We start from the raw sequence: 18,230 nt of genomic DNA on the forward strand, positions 1-18,230 counted from the left end.
AACAAGCAATCCAGACTATCTCCACGATCACCACGTTACTAATTTTAGTTTCCTTATATCGTTGGTTTCTTATCTACAGGATTTTTTACAGCTTCGCTCTTGGATCCGCCTAGGATGAGCCACGGAATGAGGTCAGACATTGCAGATTTTATAATCGAACGCCGACTGAAGCCCGAACGGGACATCACTTTGAGAAGGAAACTGCCCGAAGTCCGAACGGTCGCCCTCTATAGTCTCAATCAGTCAAGCACATTACGGTTCAATACGGAGAAGTATTATGTTTCTTTTTCGGGAGACGGGTTTATTCCTGAAGAGAAAATTTTTTATACGGTCAAATAGATTTTTTATACGGTCAAATAAGATTGCGGCTGAGCTTTATAGCAAGATATAAAGTTTTTTTCCCCAGTGTTTGGGACTAGCAGCGATAAGCCCTCTCACTTAATGAGGGGTATGATAGACCCCACCCCTAGGTTTTTTTTGCTAATAACTCGCATAAAAAGTGGCCCAGCGTGGCAAAAGTTTTAGTAGGTATTCTCGTGATCACTTCAATTCTACACATTTCCTGAAAATGTAATTACCCTGTTCCCTAACCCTCATTCTCATTGACCTGCGGCCTGTTTCTTGAGTCATTTTCAAATCTGATAACATTACCCAGAACGGTCTGTGAAAGGGCTATCGAATGCGCTTTTCTGCGGCGCTGTAGCTCTATTGGTTCCCGAGTTAGCCGTTGGCAGTTTCCAAAATTGTTAAAATGGACTACATTTGACCTTTGTTGACCTGGGCTCTGGGCCTCTGGCGACCTGACCTTTGACCTGATTAAAAAAATGACTGAAGTGCTTTCGTCCTTATTTTTGACGCTCTTTCGAATGCCGCTTACCGCGTGTCGCTACGTGGCCCAGGAGCTGAGTTAGACGGGGGGGGGGGGTGTTCAGACACCCCCTCCCCCGGCCCGGCGCGGAAGTCGCGGAGCACCGGCCCGGCGCGGGTGAACGATGGCGGATCACTTCAAGCGCACAAATGAATAAGTCACAAGATGAGGGGTAGGATTGAACAGAACGTCAAACAGTAAAATCAAGAGTAAGCTGATATTTTTGGCTGACTAGTGTTAAAGGTATTGATGGTTCACGTGCGCTTTTCACTAAATGCCGGAACACAGCGCTTACGCGTGCAAAACGTGTCTCCGCACTTCCCATTGGAATGCATGACATATTTTCTGCTTCCAACACGCAGCGCATTAAGCCGCGTGTTGAGATTTAATTTGGTTCATTATATTTCTTAACAGTTATCAGTTTGGGTTGCACAGTTGCTAATATGCCTGTTTTTTTTTTCTTCAAATGATCAGACGTTTTAATGCTGAATAAACTATTTGAAGAGATTTCTTCGGTGCAGAGTTGGTCAAGTTTGATGAGTTCGCCAGGTAACCCATCGTGAAAACGGCTACTACACGCATTTCCCATTTTTGAAAACGGCCAAAACCAGAATAACGTTGCTTGTAAGTTGTATGCATGTATTGAAAAACCGCACAAAACGCTCCCTTAACCCTCGACGGACCTATTGGTTTTCTACATACGCCCGGACGGAAGAGAAAAGAGGTCTTACGAGCCCCTCGCCCTTTCGCGCCTAATGAAGCTAAGGCCTCGCTGAAAAAATGAGCATGTGCGCCATTACGAGAGGCAGCGATTGGTACCCGATTGAAGGGCTCTGGTCAACTGGTAACCTCTGAGGTCAGGTTAAGTGGCAGCAGGAACGGGCTCAATTTTTGGTAACTAACCTCGGCCAAAAATGGTCGCAGAGCCGCGAGTTTGGCATCGTCGTGTTTTTTCCAGCTCGGCGCGTCGAATAATATACTTTTATTCCGCTAAGTTTTTTTTTTACTTTTGTTCTTTTGTTCTTGATGTGTTAACCTCTGGTCAAGGTCACTTCAGAGTTCAGAGCCGCTTAGGTCACGAAGTTGGTCGAAAGTGGTCATTTAGCATATTATCCGGTTCATCAGGTCTTGTTGAGTCCAATGGTGGCTCTCCCGACCCGCTAGCCTAATTTGTTCGGGAGTTATTTGATAAAAAAAAACTCTTATGCCCCTAGTTACGTCATAAGTAACGTCATGCAAGGTCAGCAATGAAAATGAAGCATCGGACCTTGCAATGAGTGGATGAAATCACGATTTCGTGTGCTCGAGCTAGTTTTAGATCATGCCCGGCGCCAAAGTAACAGTTTCCATATTTCCCCGTAGCGGTGAGATCACGTGACCGATCTGACCTCATGTGACCGAAGGTGTCATAGCCAGGTCAGTGAATTTACCTGTCCTGAAAATGCGGCTGGTGTCACAAGACCTGGCTTGAATCCAAGGTCAGGTATGCCAAGTTTCAGCTCTCTATATCCGAAGTGTTTTGAGCTATCGAGAAAAAAAAAGCATGGGAGCTAGCTCGACTGGCGGGGTTTGAGGAAAAACGGCGTGTCACCGCCTAACTATATACTTTACCATGCGCTGTTTAGTATTTTGTTACCTTATCTTTTGACTGAACAAAATAATAAATAAAGCACTGGGATGTTGCATTGCGGCATTTCGGCAGTTGCAAGACCCCTGCAAACATTATGTCTTGCTATACCTACGGGTAGGTATATAAGACTCACTTTGGTTGTCACCTAGTTATGAGCTTCGTTTGCATCGAACAAATGCATTTATTGTCCCATTATCTGCGGCACCATATTATTAACGGAGGCAGGCACGTTTAGTATTTTGATTAGATAAAAAAAAATCAGGGTAGGTGTAAAATTAATTAACTCGAGGGTACTGAAAGTTTCGTCGCGATCGGCCGCTTTTTACGCGAGTCATTCGCGAAAAACCGAGGGGAGGGGGGTACCCCCCTACGCGGGCGAGGGTTAATACAGGTTTCGAGCTCCTTCGCGCCGCCAACCATTCTAGACTTCTGACTGCTTCAGGATCGGCGATTCACGAAGCATAAAGAGGCTATACTTCCGCGCACAGAGGCCTCTTGCACCAAAATACCTAGCTAGGTAGAATCGGCAAAATACCTACCTAGTAAAACTACCTACGGCGGTAACTTCTCTTGCACCATCCTACCTACCTACCTAGGTAAAGTTGACAGCTCGCGTTTTTAGGATTTGTTTTGATTGGCTGTTCGGCGACGAATTATTTGTGGGCGCAAACAAATAGTAACTAAAGAAAACAATTAAATGGATATTGTTTTTATTAATATACATTTTGGTATTATGAAATCATTTTTCATTTACGTAAATACCGATAGAAGTTATTTTGATATTAAATTACTTGAGCAAATAAGCTTCGTTTCCATGACAACGAGTGAGTCTTCAACCTGGCTGTTCTGCTACGGAGGTTTATCGCCTTGGTACGGAGAAGCACCTCTGTGAACCCATGGAGCATTTGGTCAATTATATTATTATTCACTCATAAAACATTGATTTATCATTGTCTAAACATTTTGTAATGCCTAATTTACATAAAAGTACCCGTGGATTATCGTGTATTGTGCCTATTGTTTCTAATTGAATCATTTTACCTAAGGTTTTGCTAGTTATTTTGGAAGCCCGCGTTTACCGTCAAACCGTCAAAAATTTATCCGCGAGTACTTCTTTCCGGCTTTCGGTGCAAGAGGAAAACAGCCGGTCGGAGTTTAACAACTGGTAAGTTCCGATGCCGCTCGGTAGAATTTCTAGGTAGATTTTCACGGTAGCGTTTTTTGGTGGATAGTTTGGTGCAAGAGAATTTAGGTAAAATCGGAATTTACCTAGGTAAGTAATTTGGTGCAAGAGGCCTCTGGTCTGCAATGAGCAGTGATCACCGACTTCAGCAGAGCCCATTTCCCTGGTGAAATTAGCGGTGAGCCCCAGTGAGATGCAGGGTTTATTCTTGTTCCACGATTATTTGCCTATATCAAAATCAAAATGTCTGTACGTATGTATGTATGCATGTACAATTGTACATATGTATGTATGTATGTAACGCGTCAGTTCCCTTTGGCGGGCTGTTGCGAGGTGACGGTGAGGACTGCGGGGTTGAAACTTTGGCGCCGAGTCGGACGCGTGCAACCATTTGTCGTATTAAATTTTCGAGGGGGTGCGCGCGGCGGTTTACACGTGGCGGGCGCATCTTTGTCGCATTTTGGGCCGCGGCCGGAGCCGATCAGATGGCACGCGCTACAGGCTCAGTTTCTTCGCTTGCAAAGCTGAGCGAACTCAGAGCCGGCAGGTCATTGACCTTTTGCAATGAACACCGGAACAGAGCACCGCCGGCCAGGAGGAGACGCCAAATCTATTCTGGCCATAACTCGCCCGATACTGGGCCGATTTGAATGAAAATTGATTTATTACGCTGCGCGTAATCCTGGATACCTAGTTTGCCTATATAAAAATCAAAACGTCTGTAGTTGTACGTATGTATGTATGTATGTATGTATGTATGCATGTATGTAACGCGTCAGTTCCCTTTGGTGGGCTGTTGTTCCGGAACGGTGCGTGTTGCGGGGGTGAAATTTGCCGCCGAGTCGGGCACGTGCAACCATTTGTCGTATTAAATTTTGGTGGGAGAGGGTTCGATGGTTTGCACGTGGCGGGTGCATCTTTGCCGCATTTTGGGCCGCGGCCAGAGCCGATCAGATGGCACGCGCCTTAGGCTCAGTTTCTTCGCTTGCAAAGCTGAGCGAATTCAGAGCCGGCAGGTCATTGACCTTTTGCAATGAATACCGGAACAGAGCACCGCCGGCCAGGAAGAGACGCCAAATTTATTCTGGCAATAACTCAGCCGCTACTGGGCCGATTGCAATGAAAATTGATTCATTACGCTGCGCGTAATGCTGTCCCTCTAGTTACCCTTATAAAAATCAAAATGTCTGTACGTATGTATGTAACGCGTCAGTTCCCTTTGGCGGGCTGTTGCTTCGGGACGGTGCGGGCTGCGGGGTTGAAACTTTGGTGACGCCGAGTCGGACGCGTGCATCTGTTTGTCGTATCAACTTTTCGAGGGGGTGCGTGCAGCAGTGTGCACGTGGCGGGCGCATCTTTGCGGGGTTTCGGGCCGCGGCCGGCGCCGAGCAGAGAGCACGTGCCGTAGGCTCAGTTGCTTCGCTTGCAAAACTGAGCGGAAACAGAGCCGGGAGGTCACTGACCTTTGGCAATGAATACCGGCACAGGGCACCGCCGGCCTAGGGAAGTCGCCAAATTTATTCCTGCAATAACTCGGCCGCTACTGGGCCGATTGCAATGAAACTTGGTTTATTACGCTGCGCGTAATGCTGGACACCTTCACCAAGTTCACTCTTATAAAAATCAAAATGTCTGTATGTATGTATGTATGTATGTATGTATGAAACGCGTCAGTTCCCTTTGGCGGGCTGTTGCGAGGCGATGGTGGGGGTTGCGGGGTTGAAATTTTCGCGCCGAGTCGGGCGCGTGCAACCATTTGTCGTATTAAATTTTCGAGGGGGTGCGCTGGGCGGTTTGCACGTGGCGGGTCCATCTGTGCGTGATTTTGGGCCGCGGCCGGCGCCGATCAGAGAGCACGCGCCTTAGTCTCAGTTTCTTCGCTTGCAAAACTGAGCGGAAACAGCCGGGAGGTCACTGACCTTTGGCAATGAATACCGGCACAGGGCACCGCCGGCCTAGGGAAGTCGCCAAATTTATTCTGACAATAACTCGGCCGCTACTGGGCCAATTTGAATGAAAATTGATTTATTACGCTGCGCGTAATGCTGGACACCTAGTTACTCTTATAAAAATCAAAATGTCTGTATGTATGTATGTATGAAACGCGTCAGTTCCCTTTGGCGGGCTGTTGCGAGGCGACGGTAATTGGGCTGCGGGGTTGAAATTTTTCGGGCCGAGTCGGGCGCGTGCAACCATTTGTCGTATTAAATTTTGGTGGGGTGCGCTCGGCGGTTTGCACGTGGCGGGCGCATCTTTAGGGCATTTTGGCCGCGGCCGGCGTCGAGCAGACGGCACGTGCCTTAGGCTCAGTTTCTTCGCTTGCAAAACTGAGCGAAATCAGAGACGGCAGGTTATTGACCTTTGGCAACGAATACCGGCGCAGGGCACCGCCCGCCACAAGGATTCACCAAATTTATTCTTGCAAGTCGGGCGCGTGCAACCATTTGTCGTATAAAATTTTGGTGGGGGTGCGCTCGGCGGTTTGCACGTGGCGGGCGCATCTCTGCGGGATTTTGGCCGCGGCCGGCTTCGAGCAGACGGCACGTGCCGTAGGCTCAGTTTCTTCGCTTGCAAAACTGACCGAAATCAGAGCCGGAAGGTCACTGACGTTTGGCAATGAATACCGGCGCAGGGCACCGCCGGCCAAGAGGAGTCAACAAATTTATTCTTGCAATAACTCGGCCGCTACTGGGCCGATTTTAATGAAAATTGATTTATTACGCTGCGCGTAATGCTGTCCCTCTAGTACTATGTAATATGTATCATAACAGCTTGTGTGCAGTGATGGAGCTCGCAGCCGGTATCCTATGGAATCGGACCGTGTGCGTGTCGCACGCATGCCGGATGGCATCGTGGACACGGAAAGTGGACACTGGACAGTTTGCAAGTTGCCCTCCAGGGTAACTGCAGGGCAGCTCGCCGCCTACTTAGGCTACTCGCGTGTTATTGGTGTTTTGTTTGTCGTCGCGTCGCACAAGCGACGCTGAATAAATAGGTACGATGATGACAGCTATACCTATCCGACTATAGCGCACGTTTTAGTGAGTAGGTAGAGGTAAAGCTCTGAGAAATGAACGTCACCCAATTAAACGGTTTAATGTTCCCCCATTATTTCTATCCATACGTCTTTTGGCAACCGCTACAAGTTCAAATGTCAATGTTAACGATGCATCGTTTTCCCGTACCGTATCATCGTGCCTATGCTGAAAATCTGCACCAGCAGTATTCTAGCCGCTCGTGCTTACGAACGGGCAAATTGTCCATGGACTCACAGCTGCGCGGGTCATGCGCAGCGCCTCGCCGACTGAGCGTAGCCAGGCGACAAGCCAGCCCGTCACCGCAAGAACGGCGCTCAGCCTCCCCCTCCCCTCCTCCCGACCCCGTCCCCCGACCGGCGCGGCATTCCACAGGCCACAATAGTGACTCCCCTCCATCAGCTGACCCGTCCTCAGGTGCGGTGCGTGCGGTGTACACTGGACAAATACCTCTGCCGGGGCTGACGGGGTCCATGTTTGAACAAGGGATTAAGGGAAGCCTTCAAACATCTCAGACGGAGTTTTCGCCGAAACTACCAGCTAGCGCCATCCACCGGTGAACGGCGGTACTAAACTTCATTCGCTAGTTCCCGAAACGACACACCATGGAGTAGATTATATCGAAGGGCTGGAGAACTACTGTGTAACAATGTCACTCGTAGCCTGTCTGTGGATGGGTATAGATAGAGCATAACGACTTTCCCAGTGAAAGATTTAAATACTGGATTGAATTTTTATTTTAAGAAATTATATACCTAGAGATGTCGTGATGACAGGCAACGAGGTTAGTTTTGCGGGGTTTTGTGAGAGTTCGGTACCAAGATCAACTGTTTTATTTTAGTAGCTGTAACTCCCAGGCGTGACTACACAATACCTCCACAATGTCGTGAGCAAGAACGGGACTGTTAAATATGCAACACAACACTTTGAGAGCGAGATGAAACTAGGCCTTCGGTCTCAGTTCGTTTTACTGTTCTCATTCCTGCATGCGAGTTACCTCATTTAAATTAAACGTCTGGTCTGACGTTTTATTTGCCTATACTGCGAGTCGTGTACTACGAGTACCTACATCTAGTTTAATCAACTACATCTAGTTTAATTAACTACATCACAAGCGTTTTAAACGAGCATGAATATCATCCCAACCATTCCTGCAACTTCAGCGTAAATGTCTCAGACATTATGCACCCAGTATCTCACTGTATCTTCGCTGAATGTATATCCTGACCTGATTTGCGAGCGATGACACCGGTGCCGGAGTCGGCCGGTCTGTCGGGTCTGTCAGGCCGGTCTGTCGGGTCTGTCAGACCGGTCTGTCTGGTCTAACAGCTGGTTTGGCGGTCACCAGTCATTGTTCGGTTCATCTAGCTCTATAGAGATGGGTGCTGATTTACGTTGAAGGCGACTAACGAGTGGCTGGGGTTAATCGGGCATCCAAGTATGATGACCTTTGCAGATGTGGGCGTGACATGGGCGGAACATGGGCCTGATATGGGGCGTTGCCTATATTTTTGCGACAGTCACTAGTCAGTCCTCGTATCCATAATACGATAATAACCATTTATTTGCACTAACTAAACACTGCAAACAAAAGTGTTAAAAATGTTCGTATTTATTTCCTTCGGAGCACATTTTGTCCTATGTTATGCAAAATAACCCGGTTCAACTCATGATAAGTTGATTTATAGTCAAGCACGCCCCTTATCAATCTGAATTTGATGAAGGAACCACTCCGACAAACGTTTAAAATGCTTATGTTCATCTTTTCTTTTCTTGTGTGGAGGACATTCTATCAAAACTTTAAATACGAGGACAGTAAAAATCACACTTGCTTTCGCAAGCTGTGAACATCATCTCCCTAAACCAACTACAGCCTACAACAGAAGCAATGCGTTATGAGCCTTGCTACTTGCTAGCGTATCGCATGAGTCGAGACAAACCCCCGGGTAGGGCCTGCGCCGGTGACAAGAGAAAGCCAAGGGTGGGCTAGAATTACACGCATGGACCGGTGACTTTCTACCGAAAATTGTCCCACGCCACGTGGACACTACTGATGGGCTCCTGAACTCTATCTGATTCCGATTCCGCTTTGTGTTTTTATTCACAGTTCGAGGCTATAGTTCGTTTTTCTTAAGTTCGACCCTCACTGTAATCGTCTCTTTGAACACAGCACGAGAATCGCTGGCTGAATTACTGAGAAAACTGACTGACGCACATTGATTTCACAGACGATTAATTTTACTCAAAATTATTTCTCCCTGCCTCTTATTTTCCAGACTGCTAGCTCGTATTTGCCTTTATATACAACCCCACAGGGATAGACGTCTGGTCAGAAATTATAAATGAACTGATCAATAGATCGCAGGGCGTTTAACAGAACGGTATATCATCGGTGTTAAAAATCTTATTTGGAAAATATTATTCATGTCTCCAGTACAATGTGCGCTAGCCAGTTTTCTAAGTAATTCAGCTAGCAATTCTCGTGCTATGTTCAAAAAGATGTTTACAGTGAGGGTCGAACTTAGAAAAACGAACTATAGAACAATAGTGGCATAAAATCTCGCAAGCGATGCATGAGATACAAAAGCCATGTTTTACCATGAGAGAAAAGTGTTGAACAATAAAGCGTATCATCTTTTTATGAGATTTAGTTACATTGTGATACTGCAGTGTTCTGCGTTTATATTGTTTGATGATATTTTCAATTGCGATGTGATGATGCTCCTAATTAAACTGATTATACGCCGAATAATAAGTGATGAAATCAATGTAAGGTGGTTCATTTTGATAAAGGCGTGGCTTAAATGATATCGAACATCCTTAAAAATGTCCATCAGATCTCCTCATGCACCCTAATTAAAAGTTGTGTTATAGTGCCACAAAAATATGTTTTAAAAAACGCAAAAAAAAACTATTGCAACTTTCTAATAGCTTGTATGGCACCTTCCCCCATGAACTTGGCATTTAGCCGTTCCGACTATACTTCTGCCCAGTCACAGCTCATTGAGCACAACACCAGAAACAATCACACAGTCTGGGTAAAAGTGGAACTGAACGGATACCGGGCCAAACAATCCGAGCCAACACTTTCGATACTCGATTTCGATAAGTTGGTATCACTCACAGAAAACAGTTGTGTGCGGGTCCTATTGTTCTCGTTTCTGTCCTCAGTCATAGCACAAGTAAATAGTCTAGTTTCCTTCGTACATAGAACGTATTGGTAAATTGTGGACTAAATACGCGAATGATCGCAGTATACTGTGTAACCTTGTTCTGCCGCCAGTAGCAATGCTTCAATCGTAAAGAAAGAGAGATTGGCATGATATCGGGTAAATCAACATTCGATTTCAGTAGGATTAGCATAGCTTTGAAACTGCTGAACCACCCAGGCACAACGGAAAACGAAAGAGAATCTGTTTTGTATGCAGACGACATCTTCATTCGAGAACATCGCCAGCATTCATGTTTTATCATGGCATAAATTGACTCATCCCTCATTCCATTGCCTCAAAAGGCAAAGATTATCCTTCATTCCTTGTATCAATTCAGCGTTTTCCGGATTCTGACGACATAGCTCACCAACATGGAAGGAATGGGATACGAAAGAAGGAAGGTGTACCGCCAGAAACAGCACGTTTTCTAGCTCATTTATGACGCAACGTCATCAAAGGCGGCATCGGTGGTGCCTGGTGGAATCAAGAAGGTGGAATATCGCCCGTTCTGCGCCATTATTCTGATAAAGGGATAGATTTGCATGCGATAGGCTGAAACGATCGAGGCATGCGATCTCGCTTAGGAAACGTCGTCTGTACGCAATTGACATGCATGACTTACGGCCTTAGCGGCATCAAATGACGTCAAAATATACATGCACCTATGAACGTCAACCGAGAATACGTATAAACTAAAACACGACAGCAGCCTACGGGAACGCATCGGCATCAGTATACCCGGGCCTTGTTTCACGGCACTACGCTGCAGCTCGCTGCCCTAGCGGTGCATTGGGTTTCCATAGAAACATCAACAAAGTCGGACGGAGGTAGTCGCAACGCTGAAGCGTCGAGCTGAATGCGTCTCAAACGCCGCACCAATAGAGCAGTACAGCGCGGCGCGCTGCAGCGCCGGGCCGGGAAACACGGCCCCGATGTCAAAATAGTCGGTATGAAATAGTTAGAGCACGGAGAAACATTTACTAAATTTAAATGCGCCGCAAAGTTGGACAGCTAGATCGCACACTACTTTTGCAATTCGAGCACTAACCATGATAATCTCTGCCGCCGGCCCGGTGATGTCCCCAATGCCGACTCCAATCCTGTAGAGCTTCTGGTCGGCGGCGTGTGACCTTGACCCGACGGTCAAGGTCACGGCCAGTAGCAGTAGCGCCGATAGTCGTGCCATCTCCCGGCGACACCAGAAACTGTGAAATAAAAAATGGGGAAACGGTCGATATGTGATAAGGGTAGACGGTGCATACGCATAATGTGAGGGAGAGTATACGTTTTCCGCTTATTAAATTTCCGCTAGGCAGCTAACAATGTGAGGAACGTAATATAAAACGGCATTGTCGTGTAGTGAATGCCTAGATCATGATTAAATGAGTGCTGGGCTGAGGAATTTAATGCTTAGACTGAACTATATCTATGTATGATTTGCCCCAATTATTCAGGCAATGAACAAACGTATTACGTAAATACACTGATATTTGATCACACATATACGGCATATCCAGTTTAGGAAAAGCAGAGCCTTGACTAGTCCAATGCCCATCCCTTGCTCACAAAACCTCATTTACCCTGAGGCAAAGCTATAACAATTCATGTTTCCATTGCGCTTTCGGCAAAAGCGAGAGTAACTACCTAATATCGGTGATGCCACGTTACGCGGCAGCCTCCGTCTCGATTTCTGCACGGGTTGCGTCACATTCGTCACGAAATGTGACGTCAAATCACCATGGGCGTCACGCCTTTTCAGGCGTTACTCGTTAGTTTCTCGGTGTGAGCATGCTGCGGTAAAATCGTCACACAGTCAGGTAAAGTTGCTGTAGAGATGGAGCTAACGGTGCCTGGTGGCGTGGGATATGAAATTTAATGGTGTTTTGTGGTGGGCGTGGCTATACGTTGTGCAGGAGTCCGACGAGGTATTTCTCTGTGAGGTTTTGCGGTTTGTCGCTGGGGTTTACCTGCTTCTTGCTGCTTTCGGTTTTCGGTGTCATTGGACCGATCACCTTGTAAGTAACATGGTAGACGATATTATATCGCATGACAAGGTAATTACTATGATCGCCCAATGAGCCAGAAGAACCGAACTTTTCTAACTACTTCGACAATCGGTGTGAGTGTAAGGTGTACGAGTAAAGTATGTAGCCGAAGCTATGGGTCTATAGGACGTTTTAGCTACCCCGCAGCTGAGTGGTATAACTGAACTCCATTCTCTGACATGACCAGAGGCTTCGGCATAGACTAAGCATCCCATTATTACCAGTGGACCTTTTTGCTAGCGGTCGTAAAAGTCCTGTTATCTTTTTACGAAGACCCATCGCCCAAACTGCTCCAGCGTTACGCATCAGTGAACCCAAACTACCCGGACAAAACCTGGACAAAATCGTCCCGTCTTCGGGCGCAATGCCGTTCTACATGGGTCAAACGGAACGATATAAAACGGGCATGGTCTCCGTTAAATCGAGACTCGGGCGATTCGCCCTGGAGACACTCCCATATCGCGTGAGAAATCCACAGCAGAAATTCAGACATGTGAGAAAACGTTTTGCTGGATGACTGAATAAACGATAACCTTCAGCAGTGCCTCAAGCAGACAATAAACCACTAACCAGGTTCTCATTGATTGCAAAAATCGGCCATTTCCATCGTTTACCTTGGCTAGCATTGAAAGTGACGTATTTTATTAAGGCTCAGCGGGGTGGCGCGACTTTTAGAATTTATGGCGCTGTTCAATGCGATTTGTTGACCGGCTGGCTGTCATGCCACAGCAATAACCCACATGTAAATGAACACCTCAAGGTTAATTGCCATGAGGTCCCGGATTTTGCTCGGTGCACATTGCACATTTAATAAAAGTTCCCTGCCTTACCATTATGCGGTTAGAAGGTGAGAGGCCAAATGAAAAGGGTAAAGACCAGTGTAGATCTTACGATAAGGCTTGCGATAAGATACCGAAACCCAAGAAACGATGATTTATGAATGATCAATCCGTCCTGAAAATTGTACACGCTTTATAGAAATATTCCTAGGACAATTCTTTTTCACTTTGAATTTTTTTTACAGCAATCCGATATGTCATCCAATGCGAATCTACAATAGTCAGGTTGAAGTCCTCATTATCTAATTCAAACTACCTTGCTACATTTGATAAACGTTCTAATAAATAGGGACATGATAAAATATCTTTTTTTAGATGAGATCAGCTTTCTCTTGACATTTAAGGGTTAAGTGCTGAGAAAATGTTTACATCATGCATACATAGGGCATGACGGCCTGTGACCTTTCAGAATTGCAAACCTAAACAAATCACCCGTTATGGTAACCAACAGGGCATGCAGGAGGTCGTGACTGATCAGTGATACATTGAAAAGATCAATTCTCAAAGCATAGGATGATTGCTCCTTGACCTATAGCAGTAAGACATACAAATGTCAAGGAACAACTTAACCCGCGCCCTGCTGGGGGGGGTGTTTGAACACCCCCCCTTGTGGTTTTTCGCGAATATCTCAAAAACGGCGGCGCGGAGCGCCGCCGTTTTTGGTACACCTTATCATACATCAATTCTACACATGTTGTGAAAATTTCAGACCAAGGTCATTCAAGGTCAGGTCACCAGGTCACTTGAAGTGACCTCACCTCATAAAAACTTTCAATGTCTGTCATAGCTACACCGAGTGACCGATCGCTTTGAAACTTTCAGCGATTGCTAAGAGCAATAGCATGTACAAAATGTTTATCTCAGAATTTTGATATCGATGACCTAAGGTCAGGTCAATTTTGCGACCTCCCCTTTATAAGTCAATGGGAGAAAATTGAAATGCGCCTCTTTTGGATGAAAGACATTATACACACTCCCAAACACCGAATTACAAGTGGTTTAGACACACTGAACTTGAAAATGGTGTCCGTGACCCTTGTTTATGCCCTGAGGTCATCTTAGGTCACGAATGGTATCTAACAGTTTTTCGCAAATAACTTTTGATAGAGGCATGCTAGAGCGATAAAAACGCCTTAGATGTGTTCAGCTCGACGATACGGATAGACTGATATGCAACATGACCCTTTCCGGTCAGGTCATGACCTTGACCTGAGGTCAAATTTTCAAGTTGACCTTTCAAGGTCAAGTTATAGTTCATTCGATGCGTCTTGACGAGAGGAACACGATGCCGGTAAAAGAAAGCTCGTACAAGGCTTGGGTCAAAAGTTATTGCAGAAAAACTGTTTTCGAAAATATCGGCTATTTTTGCAGTTTTTGCCCCCTGCAGGCAAAACCGTTGACCTTAGGTCAAATCTGAGAGAATTACTCAGAAAGGGCGTTAATAGGGCTATCGAATGCGCTTTTCCGCGGCGCTGTAGCTCTATTGGTTCCCGAGTTATGCGTTGGCTTCTTGGAAATTTTCGACATTCGACCTGGAAATCGGCGAAATTTTGCCTTCAATGACCTCTGGTGACCTGACCTTTGACCTGACCAAAAAATTGACCGAAGTGATTTCGTCATTATTTTTTACGCTCTTTCGAACGCCGCCTTCCGCGTATCGCTACGTGGCCCAGGAGCCGAGTTACAAGGGGGGTGTTCAAACACCCCCCCCCCAGCAGGGCGTGGAAATCCAGGACCCCCAGCAGGGCGCGGGTTAAATGGCAGTGTTTCGTAAGACTATTTCGAGCCTGGAACTATGTAAACGATAAGAAGCGTGTTGAATATGTTGCCACAAAAATACTGCGCATTGCATGATTACATATTTTAATTTCAATGTTAACCCGGCCGGGCCCGGGGGGTAATCCCAACCACCGCAGCCCGGGGGGGGCGTTTTTCGCCCCCCCCCCCTGTCTAACTCCGTAAATAAGGGAGCTACGGAAACAAAAGCGATACCAAACGAAAGGTCCTTACGAGACGATTCTAATGCACCTAAAATTTTTGACCTCAGGTCAATTTTCAAGGTCAGAGGTCAAGGTCAAAGGCCAAAACCGGCACATGTGTAGTGATCTCAAAGTAAGCCTTCTAGAGGACGGCAAGCTGCATCAAACCGGCAAAATTGGGTGTCAAACGAAAGAAGAGAATCTGAGGATTCTGAAAATGTGCTCCAAATCAAAGGTCAAGGTCAAGGTCACGCTCAAAATTGACCTCAAACTTGGCACTTTTTCGCACATCTTGCGTGCTAACTTCCAAGATGTTTTGAAATGTTTTGAGGCTTATTAGTTCCCTATTTGTGGTTCATCTTACGATACAAGGCTGCTCAAAGGTCAAGGTCACAGAAGAGTATCCCTGCTAGAGGCTATTTCACTGATTCAAGTTAGTGATAATAAATAAGACAATTTTGCCATCCGGAAGCTCTAAATGAAGGCTCAGAGGAAAATAGATGCCAGATTCGTGATCAGCGGGTACAAATTCATCATAAACGACCTTTAATGTGTCAAGGTCAACCAGAGGTCATTCGAGGTCACATGAGGTCAACATGAAACTTGACCTTTTCCGAACAAAATATATATCATTCGACGCGGCTTGACAAGGCAAATGCGATGGTACCACTGCCGTAGCTCTAGGACCATTTTTGTCGAAGTTATTTGCGAAAAACTAAAACCACATTTCGGGGTCGTTGACCTGACCTCTGACCTCAGGTCACCAAAACTATTTTTCTATTCTATTTTTCTCCAGGTCAAACGCTACACAGCCGTGCTCGTAATTTGTCTTTATCTCTAAAACTCTATTTTTAGCAGCTATTTGAAGTTTGCGTCTGTGACGCCGAAGTTTGCCGTGCAGGGGTCTAGAAAAATGGACCTTGTGACGTCATCAAGGGGGCTAGGTCCAAATTTTTTACTTCAGAAGATGTCAAATTGATGGAAGAAAAGGTACTGAAAGTTTCGCCTTCCTATCCCTAAGCGTTCGAGAGTTATCGCAAATATTCGCCAGGGGGGGGGGCGAAAAACGCCCCCTGGGCCCGCGAGGGTTAACAATAACGGGCTGATAAACAAGACCGTATTTCATAGTTTCATGAATAAATGATCTTTGGATTATCAAATGATCTTACGATGAAACAGTAGAGTCATCCTGTGTTTAAATCCTCCAACTAGCGGACACAAACTCCTTCCAAATCAGCAGTAGATACCTATCACACCTACCAGAGCAGTCCTCCCAGTCCTCCCAGTCCTCCCAGTCCTCCTGTCCTCCCAGTCGTGTCCCCCCGAACCAACACCACCTCCGACTGCCCCGCGTCAGTCCACAAAACCTCCCTATCTCGGCTGACATTTCATGGGAAGCGTCATATGTTGCCACCACACCGTCTGTTGAGATCCCACAGACAGCGAGATAGGCGCAGGGCAGGCCCAACTGCGGAGCGGAAATGATCGTATATAGCGCTACAGGTGACCTTTACTTTGGTCTGCGCAGAATGTTGTAATGTTTTCATTTTTGGTGCATTGTTAGTACCCATTGGCATCATTTAGCGGCTGCCCAAATATACGAAGCAGTAGGAGCAATAAAGCTGTATGTCATAGCTCATGCTAACGATCCTCTGTCTACATATTAGTCGTTCAATTTTTCGGTCAATCAAAAAGGACCAGTCATGTCAGTCCTGAGTCCATTATGAGACTCCGTCGCATCCATTGTAGCTAAAAATGAATTGCTACACACTAGCTTGGTAACTACAGAGTAGATTTTCGAGGCTTATCAGAAGCGTCCGTTAAGGAATACCGTTCCTACGACTTTCAGCGTGACCTTCATAACAGGTCATCACAAGTAACCGGTTCTTTCAGTAACGCACGCGGGTTATCCTGCCCATCTACATACATCCATTTCGCCCACCTTCTCACATACGCCAACTTAGGGTCCGTGACCTCTGTAGTCGAACTGCCGGTTTAGCAGCTTACAAAACCAGTCGGCATTTTTGGCACGAGCTGATACCAGTTCCGTTGCAACTTTTTATCGAGTCTCTTCCATTAGTTGATGTGGACCTTTTTGCTGTACCGCAAATGTGCCGTCAATATTGCGAGCAAATGTAGTTGTGGCTGACTGACAAGTCCGCTAAGAAGTCTATATTTGTGAGGATTATCTGCAATAGAGCGCCGCCTTATGGTCACACGGTGTTAGGGAATTAAACGGTGGATATGTTCATACTAAGACGCTGCTCGTTCTCGCTTTCAACGTCTTACTCACATAATGCTTTACCGGGAAATCGTATGACGTCAGTCGTCTACGGACTGTCGTTGTTCTTAAAGCTTACCTTTGTGTGGATCGTGTATGTGAAATATTTACCAGACCTTGATTACATCCATTACATTTGTACCATACTTAGAGCGAATGAAATGCAGCAAAGGTAGACAAAAAGTGTCGGGATTGTTTAACGAAAATTATTCAATTTTGGTATGGATCAAGAAGTAAAGATCATAGTTTACAAACTCACGTTCGATTCTTCTATCTAATCTTTCGAAAATCACAGCCTTTTTATAGATCAACCGCATGGTCACAAAATTCACATGACCTTACGATGAATATGAGTACGGACTTGTTCTTTCATTATCCAGTATCCACTGACCACTCGCTGACTAACTCACCTGACGCTCGCCAACTCACCACCCACTCGCTCACTCGGTGTCTCACTCTCTCGCTCAGCAATTCCACACTCCTTCACTCCCTCCTCACTCTCTAACCTCCCACACAGGACTGGTTCTTTGTTTCTTTGCGGCGTTGTTCACGTCCTCAAACGTTTGCCCGTTTGCACGTAATCTGCGACGAGTGGTGGTGATCTTTTCTGTAAAAACCTGCCGCTATGCTACGATAGCCTACTGGCCCTGCTGTGGGGATTATGTGTGCAAGATTACGTAGTTTCTACGTCAGAGTTTCACAGTTATTATGGCGTTAAATGTCTGGAAGCCAGTGTTTAACGTTTGACTGTCTTCCCTTACTGTGATGACCTGTGATGAGACAAAGCTAATTGCTATCAAAGTTCTATCAAATCGCATCAATCGCTGCGTGTCATCAGTCATAGTCTCTTACCATCGTAGCTCCATTGAAAAAAAAATGCCGAGAATCGCTTCTGTTTGCGTCTTCGAGCCTTTCCCGGCAGTGATCACTGTACTAAATGAGTTTTACACCACCACTTTGTCCGCCACAGTGCACACCATCACTCTATTTCCCCTATTCCTTCACCCCTCCATTGGCCTCCATTTCATCACTCTTTTTCCGCCACTTTCTGGAAACTCAGATAACATCGACACTCCGTTTTGTCACTCTTCTCGCATCACTATTCACTTAGCTCGTCTATTGTCACACTCAGTCACCTCATCGCATCGCTATCGCATC

General features: G+C 46.0%; 1 protein-coding gene across 1 annotated transcript in view; it reads right to left on the minus strand.

The window, feature by feature from the left end:
- Nucleotides 1–17,576, minus strand: part of LOC122375848 (neutral ceramidase-like) — a gene marked incomplete at its 3' end in the record, with an annotated part of 34,869 nt that extends 17,293 nt beyond the window's left edge. The window contains exons 1-2 of the mRNA XM_043355394.1: nt 17,483–17,576; nt 10,977–11,133 (exon numbers count right to left, since the gene is read on the minus strand). Of these exons, the coding sequence (XP_043211329.1) occupies nt 10,977–11,114 (138 nt within the window). The remainder of the gene's footprint in view (nt 1–10,976; nt 11,134–17,482) is intronic.
- Between the last annotated feature and the right edge of the window lie 654 nt (nt 17,577–18,230).

This window comes from Amphibalanus amphitrite, unplaced genomic scaffold (genome assembly GCF_019059575.1).
Source record: "Amphibalanus amphitrite isolate SeventyFive unplaced genomic scaffold, NRLGWU_Aamphi_draft 001937F_arrow, whole genome shotgun sequence".
In the NCBI taxonomy this organism is placed as follows: Eukaryota; Metazoa; Arthropoda; class Thecostraca; order Balanomorpha; family Balanidae; genus Amphibalanus; species Amphibalanus amphitrite.